Below are 26,166 nucleotides of genomic sequence, written 5' to 3'. Positions count from 1 at the left end.
AATGAACAGAAAGTGGGATGTTTAGAAAAGGGTAAGAGTATAAAATGGAAACTGTGGTAGCAATGCAAGCAGAAAAATGTTTGGAAGAATGAGGTTCAATACAAATGCAGGAACTGAATTTATGTAATGTTGCTTAGATTATATGATATAACAATAACATTTGTAAATGTGAGCTTGTTAATATAGTTGTATTATTTTTATATAAAAAGTCTGCATATGTTACAAGTTATAATTCAATAAAAAGTATCTAGAAAAGGAACACAGACAATAGGTAGAATACAAAAAAATCCACATTTTGAAAAGCTGGAAAGATCAGCACCTTTTGAGTTGAAGAACAGGACAGTTTAGCACAAAGATATTTGAACACTGGAAAAAGTACAGCCTTAACCCGAGATACCTATTGTATGGGAATTATACAAGGTCCACTGGGTACATGCAACAAGGCATGGACTACCCTGTCACAGGACTCAAAGAGCTATTAACATGACAGAGAAAACCTTACCAAAACTGTCCTGCACCAAAGTAATGCTTTTCCTGGTCCTTATTCAGTCTCTGAATTATTTATTTATTTTATTTAACATTTGTTGACCTGGAAAGTCCGACTAGGTTCCACAGATCCTGTTTTCAGCGGAGGCCTGGGGAGAAATGCTCCAGAAGCATATCTTTAGAAGTCTGAAGCTTACTTTCTTGCTTGGAATTCAGAATTCACTGTCAAGTTTCCATAAAATATCCATAATGTACCATAAACTGACTAGAACTCTCAGATTCACACTACCTCATTAGGCAAACTGAGAGAAACAAAGACTGGTGTAAGATCCAGATTTACCATAATACAGTCAAACATCTGGATCAAACGTCTGCTCTGGTACGAACAGAAAAAAAAAAGTTCACAAAGCAAAACCATACCAATATACAAGGTACGTATGTTGTGTCTAGCTTCCCTTGTGTACAGGGAGTTTCAGCTATAGCCTGATGAACCATGGCAACAACAAATCCAACACATGAACAGTTTAGAACAGACAAACAGAATGTGAATACAAACCATGGTTCCTGAAAAGAAGAACATGCAGACTTTAAAGACCACAAGTCAGGATCAAACTCCACGACGCTGAAACTAAAGCAGCAAGTTCACCGGACGCACTACCATGTCACACATCTAGCGCCACAAAAAGAAGCTACAGCTCTAAGATGGTGGAGTGACAGTCGGTCAGGGCGTCTACTTTGTTCATCCTTGATGCTTTCTAAAGTTCTCACCATGGCAAATCACTTGAGGCAATTAATTGCATTTGGTAGTCAATTCTGTTTTATAAATGTAAGCCGATAAGAGAGCCTGTATTGGCATTCGTCACTACATCATACTTGTTCTTGAAAGGAAATGCGTCAATGGATTAAACTCAAAAGGTTGGCAGCCAAACTGCCCAAAGACTGGAATGTGGTAAAAGTTAGTTATGTACTCACCATAACGATCGATGTATGTAGTCCATCTCACCTACATTCCTCACTCATGGGTTCGGAGCAGAGAATCAGCTCAGACCCGGCCAAATTTTTCTAGCACGAAGTCTCTAATTGGCTGGGCTAACCCTGTGCCTCTAATTGGCTGGGCTAACCCGGTATCCCAGGATGCACCTCGCCCTAGCCCCAGATCTTATTTGCAATAATAACAATCATAACACTCATAACCCATACTCAAACACTGGAAGAAATTCCAGCCAGATAAGGGAACAAAATCACTAACCTTAAAGGGTCCACAGAGCCAAAATTCTTCCAATTCCTCTAGGAAGGGGGCAGGTGGGAGGGTATGTAGGAATGTAGGCGAGATGGACCACATACATCGATCGTTATGGTGAGTACATAACTGATGTTATGTGGTCCTATCTCGCCTACCTTCCTTACTCATGGGACAGCGTCCCCAGCACCTCTATCCTGGGAGGCTCATAAGAAGATACTCCTGAGAACTGTGGAACCAAAGGAAGCCCGGCCCCTAGAAGCCACGTACAGCTTGTAATGAGTAATAAAAGTGTTGGGAGAAGCCCAAGTGGCCGCAGCACAAATATCATCCAAGGAAAGCCTAGCATGGAAAGCTACTGATGTGGACATAGCCCTGGTAGAATGAGCCTTGACGGGAAAGGGTAAAGTTCTGTCTGCTGATGAGTAGATGAATGAAATACAATCTTTGATCCATTTAGAAATAGTGCACTTGGAAATAGGACAACCTGCTCTATTCTCTAAAAAGGACACAAACAGTTGATCAGATTTCCTAACATGCTTAGTCCTTTGTAAATAAAATCTCAGTTGTCTGTGCACATCCAACTGATGAAACCTGAACTCTGCTTTAACAGTGGATAACACCTTTGGAAGAAAGGACGGTTTAAGCCTGAGGGAGACTCTGTCCTTGTGAAACATCAAATATGGAGGTTTAATGGACAAGGCTTGAAGTTCTGATATCCTCCTGGCTGATGTAATGGCCATCAGTAAAGCCATCTTCCAAGATAAGAATTTTAAGTTGCAAGTGACAGCCGGTTCAAAGGGTGGTGACGCAACAGCTTGCAGCACAAGGTTCAGGTCCCATGGCAGTACAGGTTCAGAGACTGGGGGACGAAGTAACCAAGCGCCTCTTAGAAAAGCTTTACAGAGTTTGTGGCCCATAAGAGAGGGCTCATAAGATGTGTGAAAATTGGAAATTGCGGCCAACTGTACTTTAATGCCCTGACGGAACAGCATGGCTAAAAAATCTAAGACAGACGGAATAGGGGCTGTGAAGGGGTCCAAACCTTGGGCCGGAGCCCAAATGGAGAATCTCCTCCATTTGATGGAATAAATCTTCCTGGTGGAAGACTTATGAGAAGACAAGATGTGCACCACTTCAGGTGAAAGGGAATGTCACCTGACTAGGGACAGAATTGGAGCAGCCAGGCTTTCAACCTGAGAGTTCGCAGGGATATATGAAGTTGTCCTGACATGTGAATCAGGATGTCCAGCACTGGGTCCAGAGTCCACAGACCGTCCAGTGCGTACCGCTGAAGAAAAGGGAACCATACTTGAGGCCGGTGTGGGGCAATAAGGATCATCCTGCTTCCCAAGGATATGGCTTTCTGTATCACTCTTGGTAACAGAGGAAACTGAGGGAAAGCGTAGACCAGACCGGCGGGCCAATCGTGAGCTAGAGCGTCCCTGGGTGATTCCCCCTGTGGGGGGGGGGATCAGAGTGAAGTACTTGCTGCATTTGGCATTGAGGGGGCTGGAGAAAAGATCACAGCAAGGCTGACCCCACCTTTTGAAGATCTGAACCGCCACTCGGTTGTTCAGGGACCAATGGTGAGGCATCAGAATAGCTCTGCTTAGCCTGTCCGCTATCACATTGGACTTCCCCGGAATGTGCGTTGCCACTAGAAACCGTTGGGAAGACACTGTCCACACTCGCATGGCCTCTCTGCAGAGGGGATAAGATTTGCCCCCCCCCCCTCTCCTTGTTCAGGTACCACACTACAGACATGTTGTCCGAGTGAATTGCAATCGTTCCCAGAGGTAGAGAGTCCTGGAGTGCTCGCAATGCCAGAAGCACCGCTCTCATCTCCAGAACATTGATCTGCAAGTGTACCTCGTGGTCTTGCCAGGTGCCTTGGACCGTCCTGCCTAGATAATGCCCCCCCACCCCATCTGGGAGGCGTCCGTCACCATGGCCACTGGAGACATAGGAACCAAGCTCCTTCCTCTGTCCAGATTGGAGGAGCGTAGCCACCAGAGGAGGTCCTGTTTGCATCACTCCATGAGAAGTATCAAGTGGGAAAGAGGAAACTCTTGAAAGGACCACTGAACCGACAGGAGCCACTGTAGGATCCGCATGTGTAACCTGGCCAGAGGTACCAGCACGACGGTGGAGGCCATGGATCCCAAGAGCTGAAGAACAAACCTAGCCTAAACTTTTCTGAGGGCAACAGTGCGTGGATCTGAGACTGCAACACCCTCATCCTGTCCTGTGGCAGAAAGGCGCGCATTTGAATAGAGTCTAGGGACTGGTTGGATTACTCTTTTTTCTAGCAGCTTTGCAACTTCAGTGCTGCTTGATCCCGTTGACTGGGTGGGACGTCCGGGATCCTTCTGACTGGAGGGGGTGTCGACGCAAACGGAATAGTGTAACCTCCAGTAACTATTCGAAGCACCCAATGATCCTAGGTGATGCTTTCCCACGCTTCCGGATGCAACGAAATTCGGCCCCGACTGGCTCCGGAATAGCACAGTCGGGCAAGACCTCAGGAACGCTGGAAGGAAGAGCCACGAAAGGAATCACGGTCTCCCGAGTTGCGTGGCCCTCCTCTGCCTCTAGGACGGTGTCTTCCAGAATAATTCCCCCCCCTCTGCCTCTGGAGGGGGACTCTCCTTGAGCCATGGGAAAGGACCTCTTGAGACTTTTTGAACCACATTTTCCCTCCTCTCTGAGCCTTGGAATAAGGCGTAGAAGGGAGAGAAAAAAACAGGCCCCTACGGCAGATAGGATTTTCCCTCCAGTTCGCATCTGGTGAGGGCGTCTCACTCTGGGTCCGAAGAGAGAGGACCCAACAAAGGGGGAGTCAGTGAAGGAAGACCTCCGTAAAATGACACAGGCGCATCCAGGCTTGCCTTCTGACAGCTACACCCGAGCTAGCTGCCCTACTCGCCCCTTCGGCTGCATTACGTATGAACCTCATGGACGAGTTGACAATGGACCCTAGGGTAGACAACTGAGCGTTAGTTTGCGCTACTGCCTCAGGCAGGTTACCCGTCAGAGCATCTCCTAGCTCCTTCAGGAGATCTCTTTAGAGCAGAGTGAAATGACAGAAGTAATTCAACGACCGTAAGGTAAAGGTCGCCGAAGACTGGGTACGCTTCCCATACTGGTCCATACTCCTGGACTCCTTGTTAGGAGGGTGGACTGAAGAAGCCTCCGCAACTTCCTGCTGAGTGGCTGCCGCCACCACCACCAAGGCATCTACAGAAACCCCTTTGGTAAGAAACTCTTTGCCCGGGGGTGCAGACAAGAACTTGTTTGGACATCTGGGCACTGGTTCCACGAAATCAGGGTTCTCCCACACCCTTCGACAAATCAAGTGCAGGAGTTCGAAGGGTGGAGACACCCAGGAGGCGAAGGGTTGAGCTCCGAAGACCTTGAGGAATACAGACTCCTCCTCAGAGGGGGGTTTGGAGAGCAAGTTGCCTCTCAAAATTTCCAGGATGTTGGAGAAAGACATCGGAGGACCCCTCCAATTCCTCGAGGTTGGTATCTGAAGTGAGTGACTCGTCCTGGGAGTCGATGTGCTTCTTCTTGCACGACTTCTTGCTGGGAGGCTCCTCAGGCACAGACTCTGAGGGGCCCTCAGAAAGTAAGGGACTGCTCAAGGAGGGTATCCCCAGACCTTCGGGCTCCGCTGTCCCTGGAGAGGGGGCAGCAGAGGCTCTAGCCGGGGTGAAGGGGACACAGTGACCGATCCAGGTGTGTAAGGGGACACAGTGACCGATCCAGGTGATTTACCCAACGACCTGGCCAGGGCGCTCCTCATGGCCTCGAAGGCCAGTCCCCCCGAATCAGAGGGCTGACCAGTTTCCGAGACCACGATCAGAGTCGAGATTCCACGAGTAGATGCGGCTCGGAACCGACAGAGTCCCGAGGTATCCCCCTTGGGTCCCACTGAGGAAACCAGAGTGCTGAAACCAGAGGATGGAGCAGACCTGGTTGGAGCCGAAGCAGACTGATAGACTCACCGGGGGGTATCGGAGCAGACACTAGAACATCACTCTGCGCGGAGCACTCCGGCTCAGACACATGGCTGTTCGGAGGAAGAATCATCGGTACAAGAATGGGCACCAGCTCCGGAGGCGACAGCCTAGAGGATTTGGAAGAAATGGAAGGAGATCTAGATCTCCCAACTGGAGACTCATGCCGGACACTGGGTGACCTGCTCCAAAGAGGTTCCAATAGTATCGGAGCCGAGGTAGACTCCAGTACAACAGGTACCTCCTGCGGTGGAGCCGAGGAGGTAGTATCCATTTCCGACTCCTTCTCCTTCGGTCCAGAGGACAGTTGAGCCGAGGATGTAGTATCCATGTCAGAGACCTTCTCCTTCGGCCCAGAGGACAGTGAAGCTGAGGAGGAAGTATCCAATTTACCAACCTTCTCCAATGGCTCTGAAGAAGCAGACTGAGCCAGAGATCTTTTCTTGGCCTTAGAAGGCTTAGACTTGGTACTAGAAGGCGGCGACAACTCCAAGGCCTCCTCAAAGGAGGGCTTGATCAGACCCTTCAAAATCAGTTTATTTTTACGTTCCTGCAGTACCCTAGGGCTAAAAACATGACAAACTGCAGGACTCTTGCAAGTGAATAGCATCAAGCCAATACACAGTGCCCATCTGTAATGGACATTTTATAGCCACATTTCGTACACTTCTTAAACCCAGAGGGTTTATGTTCCTTCAGTTCTTTTGACATGGCAAGCAACCGCGCCACACACAACTGAACACTAAGGGAGGGCGGGAAGACCAACAATCACTTAAATAGACAAGGAAACTACTTAAACGCTTCCTAAAAGGGAGTTGACCACTAACACAACAACACAATCACAACAAGGGGACACACTGGAGAAGACAAGGGGACACACTGGAGAAGACAAGGGGACACACTGGAGAAGACAACAAGGGGACACACTGGAGAAGACAACAAGGGGACACACTGGAGAAGACAACAAGGGGACACACTGGAGAAGACAAAGTCCTCGGGCCTAGCCCGCGAAAACAGTAGGGATACCACAAACTAAACTCTCAAAACCTCACACAACAACAATTTAAGTACTAAGAATAGCTATGAAAATAGCTTTTGTCAAAAGGGAGACTGCTAAAATACTAAAAGTATTTTAGCCACAGCCAAGCGAGACCACGTCCTAACTCTACGAGCGGCAAACGAGATCTGGGGCTAGGGAGAGGTGCATCCTGGAATACCGGGTTAGCCCAGCCAATTAGAGACTTTGTGCTAGAAAAATTTGGCCGAGTCGGAGCCGATTCTTGGCTCCGAACCCATGAGTAAGGAATGTAGGTGAGATAGGACCACATAACATCCACTATTAAACGATTGTTTTGTCTTTAGATATTTGAAATAGATCTGTGACTTGAAGGAAATATCACTTCAAATAGCTCTTAAACAGGCTCCTCACTGAATACACTGATCAAACAGTTCTGTTCTGATGCAGATGAATCAATATGCAAAATGACTTGCAAAACTGGACTGGGCAGGACAGCCACAAAGGATGGCTTAATTACTTCTTGCAATGAGGTAGAAACTCTTGTGGATAAAGGTGTTTGGACTTCAAGGAAAGAATATGAAAAAGAAATCAAAGGAGAATCTTCTACATGTTAAGCTTGAAGACATGAAACTGCCAATAACCATTTTTAATGGACAAACAAAATAAGACTTGACAAGCTCCACATTAAGTGTGAACAGCTTGCTAAATTTGTTAACGCCTTCACAGCAAACCGATTCCAAGTGACGTGTCATGCTGTTACTGTCCAGAGGTGGTGTTCTGCTGCTCTAGGACCAATTCAGTTGCACACGGAGCAGCACTGCCTTATTGATCAACCTTAACCTACACAAAGCATAGGTCCCTCTTGTAGTTTCTGCACTATCGGTTGTCATTAACCCATTCCCTCCCACAATAAAAACATACACCAAGTGCTTGCTATCATGGACGGGCAGTTTCCCCATCACCTCTCTGGCAGGCATGAGTAACTGATGTAGCAATTGTTTCATGTATACTAACAAATACTTTATGTGAGAGATGTCGTTACAATATGAAATTAGAGGCAAGGCTCCCAAATAAGGACGAACTGATGCCAAATATGTCTGCGCGTGCACACACACTTCTCACACTAAAATAAGGGCATGACACATAACCCACATATGCGGAGGTACTCACTAGTAGCTTACCAAAAAAGATCAAAGGCCTCCCAAACGGAAACTACTTTACACACACAATGCAAAAAACACACAAAGTCAGCCCCTAAGGCATAACACCACAAAACCTAAATTTATTGGTCATAGACGACTCCATTGTGAGAGACACGGATGTTCCCCTCACCGGGCTGGATAAGGAGTGGGTTACAGTTAGCTGCCTGTCAGTTGCCAGGAACAATCCATAGTCCACGTAGTGGTGAACAACATGTACCTCACTGGACTATATGAACAGAGACATGACTGAGCTTTCAGAATGTGTGTCCAAAGTAGGTACAAGCCTAGCCTTCAGCAGAATTCTACCTTATCCAGGGATTATGCCACAATACAAACAAAAATGACTAATAATTGTCTTAGCTTCTGGTATCAGTCCAAGGTGATCCAATTATCTGTCAGCCTGGGAAGACATGGTCGACTGACCCCTCTGCTTTGCCATAGATGGTCTACATTGGTCTCCTCTAAGCATTCGGACTCTGGCAACGGCATTAGCCACCTCTATTGTGCCTTTTAGTCAGTGTCAAAATACCAGACCTCCCAACATAATAAAATCCTTTCTAGATAAACTTAAGGTACTGCTGATTAATGCTAGGAGTCTAAACCAGAAACTGCACTCCCTGGTCCAATTAACTATAGGCAAAGCCCTTACTACATCATGGCTAGCTATAAGTCCACCACCATGAAACAGGAAAAGTATACACAGTGTACCTGGACTTACTGGGGCCACTTTGCAATACAGCCAACACCATACTCATGAGGGATTTTAAATTATCCTACCATCGACTGAGGAAACGTACAAAACCACAAACATGCTGGCTTAGAGGTTTTTGGACTTTGTCACTGCAACAGTGAAAATGCTCTGGAACATTTAGTCAGCACATCCACAAGAGGCTCAAATGTCCTGGACAAAGTACTCACTAATATGGAGAGTAGTGCACCCCCCCCATGTGATGTCCTCCCTGATAAGATTGGACCACAATTCAGTCTTGTTTGATTGCAATTATAAGACCAGATACCCCCCCATCAAGCTAAAAAATGCTTTAAGAATTTTTCAAAGACAAAACTAGCTGCTACTAAGTGATGGTATAAGAAGTTTCAAAGCCCCCTTGTATGCAGATAATACAGACTCCTACTATGAAGACGTGTACACCAATGCCCTGTACAACCACTTAAGCAGCTGTATAAAATCTGCTGTACCCGACCGGATTAAAACCGGGTCTTGCTGAAAAAACAAGCCACTGTGGTAGACCCCTGGTATAAACAGGCTATACAACAAAAGAAAAACTAATGTCCAAGAACAAGAGGGAACTAGCTCAGCAGAGAAAGAAATCTCTGTCTAGCTTAAGAGATCTTGTGAAGTCCTCCAAAACCAATTATGAAGCAAAAATAGCCTCCCTAACTAACGATAATCACAAGGCATTCTTTAACTACATCCGACATCTAACAGGGAAAAGCATTTGACACAACCCCCACTCAGGTATAACAGAGAAACTCTCCCCAACTGCGAATTAACCCCTACATTACCAGATGGGTAGCCAACTGGTTCACAGACAGAACATACACGATCAAAAAGTGGGGGACTTCACCTTTAGCAAAACACCAGTCACCAGTGGCATACCACAGGGTTCTATGTTGGGCCCCTTACTGTATGGAATTAATTTCTCAAAAGTCCAGGCAAACTTGGACAGCCTATGGTTGACAAGTTCACTGACAATTGCAAATTGTGAGCAATCATTCAGTCTTCCAACGATGTTAATATACTGCAGACAGGGTAAACACAGATTAATGATTGGTGCCAAAGCCAAGGATTACAATTAAATGAGGAGGAAAAAAAAAAATGATTCCCTTTGGGAAAGCTGGCATCCTTGCTAATTACATCACATACAGCACTCCTTAAGTGTAAACCAATGGTATGTGATCTGGGTACTTGGGTTGATAGCAGCCTAAACTTTTGACTACCAAAGTATTCACAGTAGTAAGAAAATCCGGTGTGCCACATTTTATAAGTTAAAAGGCAACACAAATAGATCCAAGGATGTTACAATTCCATTATGATCGGCCCTCATCAGACCAATAACGGTGCACAATGCTCCCTTTTGACATGTGCACCAATTGGAGAAACCACAGAGGAATCTCACTAAGAAACAACAGGGTACACAAAACAAGTCTTACACAGAAAGAATAGTCACAGGGCTTTCAGTCTCTTGCAGATTGTTCAGGGGTAACCCGTGCCTGACTTACATGGCAGTCTCCGACCTGGTCCTGATGGAAATGCTACATGTATTTGTAAATCAAACTGCACAAGGGTCACTCGCTTCAGGGATCTTAACCTAGCCTCTGACATGAATGCTGGAGACAGATACATCTATGCCAGTTCTCTGTAACAAGCTTACAATTCACATGAGATAGAGCCCCTCCGTGACACTCTTCAAATGCAACCTAGATGAATAGATGGGTGACTGCAAATTCACCCCTGAGGTGGTGCTCATTTCCCTCCTGGACAGAGCAAGTCAACTACCATAGACCCTTAACCCTGTGAACTTCACTCACCTAACCGACAAGTGGGGCAACTTGGAATTCTGGCCAAAAAGTTCAACCTTGGTCTCCGACCAGAACACATTTTCCCACATGCTTTTGGGAGACCATGTATTTTGTAATTTTTAGCCAGGACTGGATATTTTTCTGTGCAAGAAAAGAGGCTTAGTCTTGCAACCTTACCCCATAGTCTAGACATATGGAGAATGTGGGAGTTTGTGGTCACATGAAGTACATAAGCAGTACTTGTCAGAAATTCCTGCAGCTCCATCAATGTTGCTGTAGGCCTCTTGGCAGCCTTCATGGCCAGTTTTCATCTGGTCTTTTCATCAGTTTTGGAGGGACTCCAGTTTTACCGTCACCGTTCTCATACTTTCTCCACTTTTTGACAGTCTTCACTGTGTTCCATGGTATATCCAATGCTGTGGAATTTTTTTTGTGCCCTTCTCCTGACTGACATCTTTCAAGAATGAGATCCCTCTGATGCTTTGTAAGCTCTCTGTGAACCATGGCTTTTGCTATAGCAGGCAACTGAGTAAATGTAAGCAAAATCCTACTAGGACAGCTGAACTTTACTTGGGGTTGATCAGAGTCTCTAAGTGGATAGCAGGTGTGTACATGAATGCTGTAATTAAATCAAAAAGTGCTTCAAAGCGGGTGTGCACACTTCAACCAGTTTATTGTACATTTTAACATTTTATATCCCCCAACAGAGGTTTGTTTTCCAATTGAGCTGTACAGGTTATAGGTCACATTAAAGGTCGGAAAAATTTTGAAAAGATTTATTGTGGTCTCTTTTTATAATCACAAAAACCTGGCATTTTAACAGGGTGTGCACACTTTTAATATCCACTGTACACTACATGCTAGCAACTGTTGAGCAGTTAGAATTTAGATTGAGCAGTCCAAGTGATCAGCCTAAATTTGGGTATCTAGGTGATTTGACATTAGCCCAAAGAATTTGTGGGATTTACCATACTGCTGGGAGCAAGTGTAATTTCTGAAGCTCCTGAACCCAGGCCGTAAAACAACTTGTACAAAGCCACTGCACACTTAAAGGGATTCCAGTCCGTTTCTTGTTTTCTCATTAGAGGCTAGTCTTTCCTGACAGCATTTTGGTAGGCCTGGTAATAGGCAAGCTGCAGCATCACCCCCCCCCCCCCAACTTGATTAACTGAGTACATGTGCATAAAGATGGACTGTGGTAAATACAGATAGTGAAATCAAACAATTTCTAGTTTTACTGTTGGGTTTAAGGCGCGTGTGTGTGTGATATATATATATATATATATATATATATTTTTATATTTGAGGTCAACACAGTACATGATCAACTGGTGTGTGAGATCAGTCTCCTGGGTTGGAGCATAAGCCCCTTCCCCAAGGACTGCAATCTGAGTCAGTATATAAAATTAGTAAGGGGGGCCTGTACATTTTTGCACATATATAGTGTACTGATGACATTTAAGATGTCGACGTCAATATTATCTACCACAAATGGTCAACATTTGGGTGTTTTGATAATCTAAAAACACACGCACGTTAGGCCTAAGGATACTAGGCATTTTTACATCAATTTTTTTTTTTGTTAGTTAATGTTGTGAGACGTTGGCGTGTGTGTGCATCACTTCCTCATGTGTCAAGTCAATCTATGAAGCCAACATCCGATTTACTTCACTGCAAGCTTAACATATGTTTTTTGGTTCTTTTAAATATTGTCTCCAGTTTCATATTTTTACTCTGAGATAAGCAGTCAGTATATCAGTATAAAGACAGAATCACAGAACATAAATGGCTTGCAGAACATAAATGGCTTGCAGAGTTCTAGAAGAGGAAGCTTCTTTTTCACTTGCATAAGGATTTACACAACTGATGCTAACAAGAAGCTCCATAGTAAACTGCCTGTGAAGACGTCACCATATGTTGCAGACTACTCTCTGCAGTTACTAAGAAAATGCACAGCTGGAGAAAAGTTAAAAAGGTAATGACATCAACTACTGCCTCTTGTAACATTTTCAAGGTTAAAATTTAATGTAAAAAGAAAGACTATATATCCTAAAACACAGGATTAAAGATATCACCAATTAAACTAAATACTTATGCACCACTTAGGAAATCTGGATATACTTTTGCTTCAAGCTGCAGTAATAAAAAAAAAAAAAAAAAAAAAAAAAAAAGGAGTAGTTTTATCTTACTATCACATGAAACAAGAAGAGACTACGAACAAGTAGAACAGAACACCCAGATTCACACAAATTGCATCAGAAAGCAGCTTTTAGTTTCGAGTGCAACATCCTTATCTTTGAGATGAAATCTCTCAAATTAAGCTACTTTCTGATCCAGTTTGTATGAATCTGGGTGCTCTACTGTACTAATCCTTAAAAACGAAAACAGAACCTGAAAAACTTATATCTAAAGAAATGCTGTGCTGCTTGACTTGTTACTGAAATATTCCTAGAGGTCTCTTAAGGTGCTTCAAAATCCCCCCCAAGCTACTTTCTGATCTAGTTTGTATGAATCTGGGTGCTCTACTTTACTAATCCTTAAAAACGAAAACAGAACCTGAAAAACTTATATCTAAAGAAATGCTGTGCTGCTTGACTTGTTACTGAAATACTCCTAGAGGTCTCTTAAGGTGCTTCAAAATCCCCCCCCCCCCCGACTGCTCTAGCTACCTACCCAGAGTAACACTTATCAAATGGACACAATATAACAGTTCCACAAGCTCGTACTTTGTGACCATTAAATATTTTGGGCCTACAACTTACTCCAAAGTGCAAGCTTGGGGGGGGGGGGGGGGGGGGGTTGGGAAAAAAAGGCAGTACTCATGTAAACACAGGGAGAATATGCAAACTCCACTCAGGCAATGTCAGTTGCACTTGAGGACCCTGAACCTAAATGGCAGACTGAGCCACCATTCCTCTAACATTTTAATAAAGGAAGTTAAATGTAAAAAACATACAGAAATAGAGACTACCGAAAGACCACCAAGTGTACAAACCAGTTACTACCCCCCCCCCGCCCCAGTGGAGTGGAGAGGAGCAGTGTGAACAAACGGGAAAAGCCTGTGCTTTCATTGTTTCTATAACAGGACTGTCTTGGGCGTAGCAGCACTTTCTACAGTGACACTGAGGAAAACATGGGTATCTAATTACCCTCATCACAGACACACCCCTACGCATCCATAGGTTAGTACTAGGCTAACCGCCCTTCTGGGCCATTTCAAGCCTAGCCAGTTACCTCATGTGAGAATCAACCCCAGTACCTTGTGTCTGTAAGGCAAACACCTTGTGTCTGTAAGGCAAACACCTCAACTATTATGCCAACCTCCCACCCCTAAGTGATAAAATTGTGAACCCCTTTGTCCACCTTCTCTTCCGTTCTCCCCTTCCCCATAAATTACACCACCACTAACAGTACCTTGCTACCTGTCCACCCAGTCTGAAAGCCCCCCCCTCCCCATACTACAAAATGGATGCTGCTGCCTTAGTGGTTTAGTTTAGACCAGTGCCATAGATTTTCTCCATTAAACACTAACACAAAACTACTAATTAGATAACCACAGGTCTTCATATCTATCAAATGGTGAGGCACAAATAATGTTGTGGCTTTTTTCTACTGTACATGTCCAATGGACATGTCATTACAAAGCATATACCGTTGCCTGTTCAGCAAGCTGTCTGTCCAAGTGTTCCCCACAAGAGGTGGACAAAAGGGTCAACGTAAAGGGAAGACTTCAAGGCTTTTGACTCAAAAGGTAATCAAAATCTCTTAAGCTAAAACAGCAAATGGGAAAGAGCCTGGAGGCTTGAAAAGTACAGCGACGACATATTCAGAGTGAGATTTCATTCTAAAATGAAACATCACTTTGCTCCCCATAACATACAGCTCACAGTAGAAAAGCCTGCAAAAGTATCTCCCAGTGAGGCATGATTGGGGGGGGACTTTCACACTGGGTGGACAGGAAGCAAGGCAATGTATTAGTGGTGATGGTGTAATCCACGGGGAAGGGGAGAACAAAAGAGAACGTGGACAAGAGGCTCACAATAATTTATCACGTAGTAGTACAACAGTTGTGAAGCCAAAGTTTCTGGGATACAGAGCCAAGCAGTTTCCAGAGATGCTACATTACACCCAATTAAGGTCTAATCCAGAACACTGTACCCCATTCTAAGGCACATATAAAACAGCAGAAGTTGCTTGGCAGAAGCATGCAACCCATAAGTTCCCAAAATGGAGAACATGATGAAGGAGGTGAGTTATGAGGGAGGAGATCTATGCACACCCCACAATTAAGAGAGACAGAAAGGGGTTGAACTGAAGGGCATAGGTAAAACTCGCACACAAAAAAAAAAAAAAACAGGTGGATGGATAAAACTGAGTTACAGAATTACTATTTCAAACACAGCAAAACAAACCTCTGCATTCATGGATGTCTGGGACGTAACAAAGGCTAAAAACACAATGAACTACATTTTTATTAACTTCAAGCTGTACATTTAGAGATGCAGCTATTGTTTCATTTTTAAACAAGGTGAAATGGCCACATCCATTGCTTCCTGTCAAACTTTAAATAAAGCCAAATTAACTGTGAAACATTTTTTTTTACTTTAATGCAAATGCCTTCTGCAGTAATTTTCTGCAGGTTACTTAAACATGCACACTTTGTAGGTTACTGCACAGCTTTGCAGTAATAAAAATAAATAAAACCATACTTACCGGAAGCTGCAGTCCTCCAACTGCCAAGAAGAATAAGAAAGGAGGGTAAACTTCCAACCTGAAAATGAAATGGGAATTAAACATGCTATGGTTAGCTTCCAATCATCATGACTTTAACATCTTGAACCTAATCCTATAGTGCCATGCCAGACATAATACCTGTAACATAAAATGCTAAGCTTCAGCACCTTCTGAACCTACAAGCTTTAAAACTGACTGCGATACAGGGTTATCCTCTATAGTATACATTTTTTTTTTAATTAGCTTTGGTTCAATGTCCAGATAGTCTAGCTATACAACATCACCAGTTTATCTAGCATTGTGTAGCGTGGTGCCATCCAGAAGTGTCCTTAACCCACACTTAGCATGCTGTAATAAATACCTGCTCAAAAGATTTAACCTCTTCTGCAACATATACAGAACATGTTAGAGGAACAGATATGTAGAGAGAATCACTTTTTTTGGAATCGTCCTCCTCCCTGGGACGGTCTTCCTTTCCAAATAAAGCAAAGTACTTCCCTTACTCTGTTCAAATATAATGTGGACAAAGAGATGGAAATGGAAATTCATCTTTGGGTTTAGCATCCTTGTGCCTTATGGACAGGGGGAACATGTAAAATATTACTCCTACGTAAATTACAGAGGGCTAAAAACTTCATGGGAATGCAGGACTAGACTTTACATAGATCCTCAATGATAAATAGCCTATAGTCTAGCAAGTATCCATGAACCTACAAGGTGCACAGGCAGTGAGCCCTTATAGTTAACTAGGTGAATGGCGTTCCAATAGCAGTGCCAGCACATATGGGGCTGGGGTTGGACACGCAACACGCATGGTTAGAGGTGTATGGGGCTATGTGACTTCCCTGGAAACAATACCTAGGCTATGAGGGGAAGGGCTACTAGAAGGAAATGACCGTTCAGGTTTTTCTATGGACAGTCCATTGTACATGCCTTCCCAACAACACAAAAAGCACAAAGTTAAGGCTGGGGACAAAAAAATCTAACCACTTGTGATGGCTGCATGAACGAGGACCCCATCAGCAGGGCATGGGTTTACAGGAAGGGGAACAAATGGATTGATTGGGAGGGTTATGACAGACAGGCAGCAGAAAGAAATCAGTCAATAATGCGGAAATGACAAATACAATGCATATTTACTGTACCCGTGGTAGTGGTGCTGCGATAGCACCTCACAGCAAGACGTTGTTGCATTAGATTCTCAGCTGGAGCGTCTTGTGTGTGGAGGCATGCGTGAATGGGCGTGCCTTCGTTGAAGGTTGTGCGTCAGGGCTGGTAACTCGGCACGTAAAAATCAACTACCAATCATTAACAGACTGGAGTTCTGTTGTGGCGAGCCCTAACCGGGACAAGCCGAAAGACACAACAACTTAATTTGATTTTACACCATCTTAAGGATTTATATTGTTTATGAAAACTACAGTTACTGTTCATGTCTAAATGCAGCAGCTGCAAGATTTTTTCTAAAAAAAAAAAAAAAAAAAAAAAAATCAATTAGATGTACAGAAATACCAGAGACATCATCAAGTCCCAAGTGTCTGGACTGGTTTGTTAAATATGCAACTGAAAGTGCATACAGACCTTTCCAAGGGTGAAATGTAAAGCCAAACATTTAAAAGATATATCTGTTTTCTGGTTACCTTCCGGAAATAAAGTGCCAGCTACAGTGAAATTAAAATCTAAGATGACTACATATTTGCAAAAGATTAGACAGACAGTGAAAGAGATGCAGCTTGAAATGTCCAATAATTATGATCAGACAGGTTCACGGAATTAATATTAGGCTACCTGCCCTTGCGGACCATTTCAAGCTTAGCCAATTTCCATTTCAGAGGAGAGAATCAAACTCTGTATCTTGTCTGCGAGGTAAGTGTCAATTATGCCAACCCCTGAATCATGCAAAGCAGAAGTGAATAAAAATGAGAAAGCATAAAAGTATTCTATCTACAGTTACCAACCAGTCCACTTCTCTCCTCCTCAATAAGGCCATTCCAATTCCTGTAAAGATGGTGTTGGAAGAGGGTACTGTCAGCACAATTGCCGGACTTGCTATCAAGTCTGCAAGAAAAACTGCTCATTTCTTTCTGCAACCACTTATCTAAAGATAAAGGTTGCAGAGTCCTTTACAGCTCCAAAGATTACTGACAAGATGGGATACTACTGATATTCTCTAATCACCATCAAACACTGACAAGAAGAGGACTGATAAATGCAGCGGAACTGACTCCGCATTCCACAATCCAAGCCTTATAATCTGATACATGTCCGTCTGCATTACACCAACAGTGTAACTCTGCTACAGAGGCCCAACTGGAGACTGCAATATTACTGCATGCATAAAAGACCAAATATCAAGTAGAAAAATCTTCCCTGATAAGTGAGGGCCCTCAAGTCAACTAAAGCAAATTTCGAAAATAAAGTTGCCAAGGATAACCATAAGGCCTTCTATGGTTACATCAAAAACCTAAATGGCAACGCTCAGGTCTGTGCTGAGCTAGTACAAAATGGAACAAAATACACTGACCCCACTGACATTGCCAACATCTTGGCTGACGGGATTTCCCCACCACCACCTACAGGGTCTATTACTACTCCACGGGATTGTGCAACTCCAACTATTACGGATACGTTTGTTAATATGGCTCTATCTAAAGCTAAAAACACTGCCTCCATGGGACCAGATGGTGTCCTGGGCTGTCATACGCGAGGTTAACCCCGCATCTGAATACCCTGTTCAGTCTCAGCCTCTCGACAGGATATGTGCCCATAGAATGGTGCACAGCAACGGTGGTTCCGCTGCATAAGGGTGGGCCTACAACCGACCCTGGGAACTACTGACCAATAAGCCTGACCAGTCGGATATGCAAGGCAATGAAGCGAATCATTATGGAACTCATAAATGGAGAGATTGGGAACCTCCAAACACTTGACCCCACACAGTTCGGCTTCGTCAAGGGCAGATAATATCTCCTGAACCTGGTGGACTTGACAGTTACTCAGGCTATAGATAAGGGAAAGGAGGTACACACGGCTTACCTTGACCTTACGAAAGCATTTGACACCATTCCCCATTCGGTATTGATAAACTCACCAACCTGGGCATAAACCCTTACGTCACAAGATGGATCACAAAAGAGTAGTGGGATCTATGTCTGAACCCAGACCAGTAACGAGCGGTGTGCCTGAGGGCTCTGTCCTGGGGCCCCTTCTGTTTGGCATATACTTCTCAGAAGTACAGGCAAGCACTGATGGGCTGTGGCTGACCAAGTTTGCAGACGACTGCAAACAGGGTGCTATAACAGAGTCTCTGGCCGACATGGATATCCTCCAGAAGGGCCTTAATGAGACTGATGCATGGTGTCAAAGCCAAAGCCAGGGTCTCAAGCTAAATGCTACAAAATGCGTAGTAATCCCGTTTGGAAAAAACAGAGAACCCGCAAACTACCACATAGGAGGTGACCCCCTGAAATCTGAAGTAGTAATAAGGGATCTAGGGACCCAAGTAGATAGTCAGCTTTCCTTTGATAACCATGTTGCCAAGGTGGTTAGAAAATCCTTCTGTGTGACCTATCAGACAACGAAAGGGTTCGCATCAAGATCTAAGGATGTAGTGGTGCCCCTCTACTCTTCCCTTATCAGACCCATTGATTACAATGGACCAATTGGAATGTACCTGGCTAGGCGTTGCATATTGCCTTCTCAGAGGAGGTCTCTGTCTAATATACAGAGCCATGTCCAACCCAGAACTGTTGAACATGCTCCATCTTAGCAAAACCAAATCCACTGTAACTACACGCTCTAGGGATATAAACCTCAGCACAACAATGAATAGAACATGCTGGAGGGATAGATTCCCTTCGCAAAGACTTCCCCTTGCTATGGAACAAGGTCCCGATCTACATAAGACAGAGCCCCTCACCATGGAACCCTGACGAGTGGATGGGTAACAAAGTTCACACCAGGGATCATACCAACAGCTCTACTAGATAGGGGCCAAGGGTACTAGCTGCTAGATCAAGGGCCTAGGGAACTATCCAAAGGGGCGGTGAATGCCGCACAACGTGGCTGGGCTAATATATGCCTTCGGGCAGATACTGGGCTAAGACCACATGCCAAACAACTGAGCTAATGCTCAGACAGAACGAGTGAGCTCTATAATCCAGAAAGAGAGAGAGTGGAATCAAGAGAATCTTACAGTGAAAGAGACAGAACCCACTTGAAAAAGAAAAATCTCAGAGAGATGGCAAAAAGGCTGTCTGGAAGGTACTTATCCAAGCAATGGAAATTGTGGATCTAGAAATTTCTGAGTGTGAGAAGTACATTTAAGCAGCTTTAAAAAAAAAAAAAAAAAAAAAGGCCTGGGGAAGCAAAGATAATTACTGCAGTGATAAGGCAGATGTTTTGAGACAGAGCAAAAAAAAAGTATCTGCCATTTGTTCTTCATAAAAGTAAAATGTCTAAAAATGTTACAAGAATTTAAAAACTCAGCAAAAACCAAGTTTGGCACAAATTTCAAGTCTCTTCATAAGGAGACCAAACAGGTTGTGCTGTCAAAGCAACAAATCAGATGAGAGGCAGCTTGTTAAAAGCAACACAATGACCAATGTAGAGAATGAGTGTTTCAGCTCAGAGAAAAGCTGAAAGCCCCCCCCCCCAAATAATTGACAGGTTAGAATTGCAGAAGAAAAGCACAAGTATGTTTTACCAATACATAACTAATACAAGATTACCCTGAGATACTATTGCGAAGTCTCCCACACTCTGATCTCACTGTGCCACTGGCCCACTCAACCACTGTGGGTAGACGTGGATGTGGTTGTGCAACCTGCACCATAAATACACAACCTCAGAGGTCGTCGCAATGTAGAAAGAAAGAAAGAAAGAGTCAATGATAAAACACATTGCAGCAATTTTACAGGTACAAACTCTGCATGTGGGAATGGGCACAACACCCTCATGCACAACTGCATAAGCCAACCACCATTAATAGCTTCCCTCTGCAGTCAGTGGCTGGTGGCTCACTAACAAGATATTGATAGTTGTCCTCACAGTAATGATACATTTGCATCGACAGTTTCATCTGTCATCTCCAAAAAAACAATATCAATTGTACTTGGTTAACTTTGTCCATAAAACGTCCAACTACCTTAGCGCCTCCCATTTATCCACGATTCTCAGCTCCAAAGCTGCTCCCCCATACAGATTTCAGGAAGTCTGCAAGTCACAGACTCCCAGCAGAAAAACTCAAAGGGAAAACTGGGATCTAGAAAGGACAGTGTCCGTTAAGATTCAGTTGCTCAAGGGAATGTTGGCAAAGATAGATTTGCCAATGCAGATCATTATGTTACTTTTATATCCTACGTTGACACATTAATCTCCATTATATTATATGACAAAGTCTGAAATTCATCAGATCCCAGTCTAAAGGAAACATCCAGCAAAGGTATTTAGTAATTCCCAAGTGGCAGAGTCACAAATGATTTGAAAGCTTAAAAAGGTAGGCAGACCTAGTGGTATAGAATGTCGGTGGCCCAAGGTAAACTTGCTATATTTTAGGCAGCAATACCAAATAAGAAAGAACACTGGGCATTTCTGGACCAAGTTTTTGAGAATCAAGATGCAGAGATCTGGGAATCCTTCCTTGTATGCTTTGTTCTGTTCACGTAAACCATGAGCTGCCTATGAACATCCACACGTAAACCCTGAGCTGCCTATAAACATCCACACAATGTAACATTTATACCACACACTGTAACAATTATTCACCGGACTGAATAAAGCGAGCAACAAATGGAATATCAAGTCACTCGATTTATACTACACTGTGTAGCAAATTGGTGTATAAAGGATTGATACACAATACTCTTGTCTTCAGGAAAGGGGATACAGGGTAAACAGACACCCAAGGCAAGCAATTCTGTAATTCTTAAATGGTCAGAAAGAGGAGTGGCACGGCACTGGAGAGAGAGAGAGAAAAAAAACAAACAAAAAAATGAACTTGGAAGACAAAACAACTGTTGTCAGAGCCATGGACAACTGTTGTCAGAGCCATGGACTAAAACTAAATGACAAGAAATGCAGTATCCTTTGGAAAGTCATCTACCCTGGTAACTATACTGACAACACACACCTTAGAGTTGACCCAGTAGTCAGAGACTTACGGACACGCATAGTAATCTAGCCTTTGACCATCACGTGTCTACAGTTGTAAGGAAATCATTCTATGTTGCACAACTTATAAACAAAAGGTATGGCACCAAAGTCCAAGGAAGTCATTATTCAATGATAGGTCTGATGAATGCTGAATACAGTGGAATTCAATGCCCCCTTTGGTATATACAGTGGAATTCAATGCCCCCTTTGGTATGTACCCAACCAGACATATCCAACAACTGGAATGTCCACAGAAGTTCCTCACTAAGAGTGCAGGGTGCAAGTAAAATGCCCTATACAGACCACCTCAAGGCCCTATCCCTGTATTCTGTCTCCTACAGGCTTTTGAGGGGAGATCTATGCCTGGCATAGAGGGCATTGTCAGACCCCACTCTGATGGACCTCCTGCATATCCGCAAGGCAAACCGTACCAGAATTACCCGTTCTAAATACTTAAACCTTGCCTGTGATACCTCTCTCCAGCAGGGCCTATTTGTATGCATCCCGCATACTACCTAGGAACAGGCTCACCATCCATGTGAAGCAGAGTTCCTCCCTAACTCAAGTGCAACTTGGACAACTGCATGGGAAACCAGAAATTCATCCCTGGTTTGGCACCTAGGCCTCTAATGGACACAGGTAACTTGCAAATGGTTAATCTCCCAGGCCCTTGGCACTTATCAAGGGTATCAGAACTTGTCAAGAGATTTTGGATGCATGGCTAGGCTGAAAAAGGCTCTTGTGGTCATTAGGTTCATAGCTCATAGGTGTTACTAGGCTAAGTGAAATAGTAGTAGTAAAGTTTTGAGAAGGAGGGCAACAGCAGTTTTTGATGAATTGAATTGTTGCTACTCCTAGATATTCGTTATTAACTCAGACTTGGCTGATATGAACTGGACTAATTCAGTATGCATGTTAAAAAAAAAAAAAAAAAAAAAAACCCGGAGGTGGGGATAACAGTAAAGTGCATGAGAGAGAGACCTAAGTGGTAAAAAGAAATTTAGTATTAGACTATTAATGAGTGTAGAGAAAGTACAGTTGTGCAAGTTACCCATAACAGTAGATGTTAGAACTCTACATTGCTGCAGTAATGTTGTAATAAGTCTTATTTTCCTACCCAGGAAACAACCAACCAGCATCACAAAGCTCTGCCCATCTGCACACTGACCTCTGAAAGACTAACTTCAAGGAGAGAAATCAGCAGTTAAAGTGAAGATTTCTTCTTGACGTTCTTGCCCACATAAAATCAACAGAAGGGTCTAACAATCCTGAACCAAACACTGAACAATATAAAAAGTAGAATCACACAAAATTATGTTGCCACAGAAATTTACAATATAAAAGGGAGTGAAGGGTGGATGCAACTACTGCGGCAAAGAAGAATTAAAACACCTACTGTTACGAATAAATGCAACTTGCAAAACTGTAACGTTAACCATTCCAACTGCTGCAGTAGCCTTCACACTATTAGGAGTTGACTTCCAAAACCCATCCAAACTGGGATGACTCCAACAGCCCCTGGACAATGATTCTAGCAAAGCTAGCTCTGGACCTAGAAAAGGAATATAGTTTGCAATGCTTTGGAAATGTATTTATTAAGGGCCATGCGGCTGCCTCTAGAATGCTTTTATATAGTCTACCCCTTTCCAGTATGGGATTGGAGAAAAGGGTCTAGTGGAATATGCCTTGATACTACCCAAAAGGGTTTTAGCATCTTGGGAATAACAAAAAGCAATTGCAGAGGACAACCACCTGGAAATCTATATCCCAACACAGGACATCCCTTCTTTATCCCTTGGTAAGAAATAAATTCTTAGTACCTGAGCTGCCTATGCTCACCCACAGTATGCAGAACCTTCAGGTTTTTTTTTTTCCTTTTCCTGGATTGATCTGGATAGAAAACAGGAAGATTAATGGCTTGACTCAAAAATTCTGAAGCCACTTTAGGAATGAATGAGGGGTTTGCACGACGTAACTATCTCTATGGAAAATGAGACTGTTCATCCCACCAACAAACCCTGAAACTCTTAATACTCTTCTTGCAAATGTCAAAGTAGTGAGTACATTTTCACCCCCGAAGTAAAGAATCTAAATCAGCTTGATGAATGGGTTCAAAAGGTGACAACCAACTTCTTCAGCACAAAGTTGAGATTCCAAAGAGGAGCAACCTACTTACAAGGAGATCAGATGTAAAACTCGCTTCAGAAACTGTTTAACAGAGAAAGGGGAAATTCCATGAGCATATATGCTGAAATGGCAGCAGGATGAACCTTTACAGAGAAGTAAAAGAAAGCAGTGGAAACTATATTTGAGCACCATTGGTACAAAATCCCTGATGGGCCTCTGGTTTTGGGTTAGGCATCAAACAGTTTCCACTTGTCAATACACAGAATTTAGTACCTGCTGCATGTCCTCATTAAGGACATTTGAATCAACCAGCCACCCAGCTGAAGATGGAGACTGGGGTGTATCAACCTGTCCCTGCCAGCCCCCCTTCTGAATTTTCAAAATTACCATCGGTATCAGTGAAAATGGAGAAAAAGCATACAGGAATATTCCCTTCCCTGTAGCAAGATTTTTTTGAGTTGCTGGTTCTGAAAGCAGGCAAACAGATTACTTGGCATTTCCCACAGTTTCTAGAAGGACCCCCCCACAATTTCTATTTGTGAGATTCTGTCCTGGTCTGCCACTATGTTTTGCTCTGATGGGATGTTGCTTAGAGACAGAGAAAAAAAATCTGAAGAGCCAACTCCAAAGCCATCACTGCCAGCCTGCATAGGGAGTACAACCTTGTACCACCCCTGCTTGTTTACATACCACACGACTGTGGTACTGTCTGTAATCACGAAGTCCTGGGAACCATAGCTGAATAGATTTCATGATACAGATCACAGCCAATGTTTCTTTTGTGTTGACATGCTGTGGTCTGTCTAAGTGACTTTACAGGTCTTGCACCTTTACCCTCATGCAAGCTGCTCCCAAGCAAGTATGAGGAGTCTATGGCAAGAGATTGGATTCAGTTCTAAGGAAAGAAAGGAATACCTGGATTCAAGTAAATGTTTATCCCCACCGATGCAGTTCCAATTTCAGAAAGCCCAAAAGTGGAATTTGATGATCCAGAGAAATGCAAATGTTGGGTCCATGTTTTTTTTTCTTTTTTTTTGAAACTATTGCATCTTTCTCTTAAGCAAACCTTGACAGAGTAATAATGGGAAGGCCAACTCCAGGATCCTGAAGAATTATCTTGCAAAAGTCAGTGACTGAGAAGCTCAGGATATATTCCAGATAAAAATCCACCTTCTTGAGAAGAAAAAAAAAAAAAAGCAAAACAAGGAGATATCCAGAAGATAACACAGAAAAACAACCCTGTGAGACTGGGTCAAGGAGGATTTTTGCAATATTTACCCAGAAGCCCACACTGGTCAGAAGACATATAGCTCACGTTAAATGACTTGACAGCTGAAATATGACTTGCTAATCTTGGCAGAGTCTTTAAGGAAAATAATGCCACTTAATCCGCAATAAGCTATAACTAAAGCTAGGCTCTACATTAATACCATGTTGCTGTAGATGATCCAAAGGGTAAGGCAGAGAACAGTAAGACGTAGAAAGAGAATATTAAATATTTCCCCGAAGCTTATTGCTATGATTTACAGGCACTGGTTCTATAACCCCTTGGGTGGAGACTGAAGAACCTGAGAAAAAAACTCTATTTGGTTCAGACTTTGGGAAGGAATTCCCCAGAAAGAATGCATTTATATCCAGTGTCATTTGTATCCCTCTACCACTACTTAGAAACCAAAGAGTCTAACACAATCTTTTGAGACAGGGAGTCTGAATCTTTTGACACAAGGGGATGAAGAACATTTTGTTGACAAAGGGGATGACAAAAATAAATTTTGTTGGAAAGATTTACAGAGATACTAGCCAGAGGGAGTGGAAGGAATATTAGCAAACACACTGTTCTGTGTCCGTCCCTTTTTCTGAAATAACCTGTTATTTCTATCTGGCTTCTTTGAGGAGAGAGGCCTATACAAATTGTACTTAGGGACATGAAAAAAATCTTAGAAACTCCCTTAATCAAGTTCCTCTTTCACCATATTGGTTGAGAACTTAGGTAGCAGAGGAACCAAACATCATCTTATCACAACACCTACCAAGTGTAGTTACTCCTCTTGCTCACACCATCAAAAAAAAAAAAAAAACAAACACCAGCTCCTTTATCTTTTATCCAATTTCTCCACTAAGTGTGTACTGAAGATTACAGTCTAGGTCAAAAGCATGTATCATTTATTATCTACAAAATCTACTTCAATGGCATCCAGTACTAGACAAACTGTAACATCCCTTTTTTTTTTTTCATCAAATAGACCTATATACAAATATTTAGCATTACAGTTTTTCATAATTCTTCATAAGGAATCCACTTCATAAAGAATTCCCATTCATACATACATTGAACATATCTTTCCTGGAAGACAACAACCACTTCATTCAAAAACAATGGCATGAATCAACCGGTAATGCAAGACTACAACTAGGTTACTTGCCAGGTCCTTTAGGTTTATTACAAAGCAGAAGGAATACCTACGTGTTCTGATGAGCACGCTGGATGCAGTTAAATAAGTGTCCAGTATCCTTGTCATCACTGTACATTGTGGGATACTACAAACAAAAAGGTAAAACAATGTTTTATTACAATGTAACATCTTTGACATTCTAGTGTTCAACAACTAAAGATACCAAGATGTGAGCCTTGTGCAGATTTTA

At 43.2% G+C, this 26,166-nt stretch overlaps 1 protein-coding gene across 1 annotated transcript in view; it reads right to left on the bottom strand.

Moving 5' to 3' along the window:
* The window catches only part of MGST3 (microsomal glutathione S-transferase 3), a 97,410-nt gene that overhangs the window by 58,866 nt on the left and 12,378 nt on the right, over window positions 1-26,166 (bottom strand). The window contains 2 exon segments of the mRNA XM_044085399.1: window positions 15,223-15,280; window positions 25,988-26,061. Of these exon segments, the coding sequence (XP_043941334.1) occupies window positions 15,223-15,280; window positions 25,988-26,061 (132 nt within the window).

Source organism: Protopterus annectens, chromosome 10.part0 (genome assembly GCF_019279795.1).
Source record: "Protopterus annectens isolate FY-2018-M chromosome 10.part0, PAN1.0, whole genome shotgun sequence".
In the NCBI taxonomy this organism is placed as follows: Eukaryota; Metazoa; Chordata; order Ceratodontiformes; family Protopteridae; genus Protopterus; species Protopterus annectens.
This window is presented reverse-complemented; position numbering and strand designations above follow the sequence as displayed.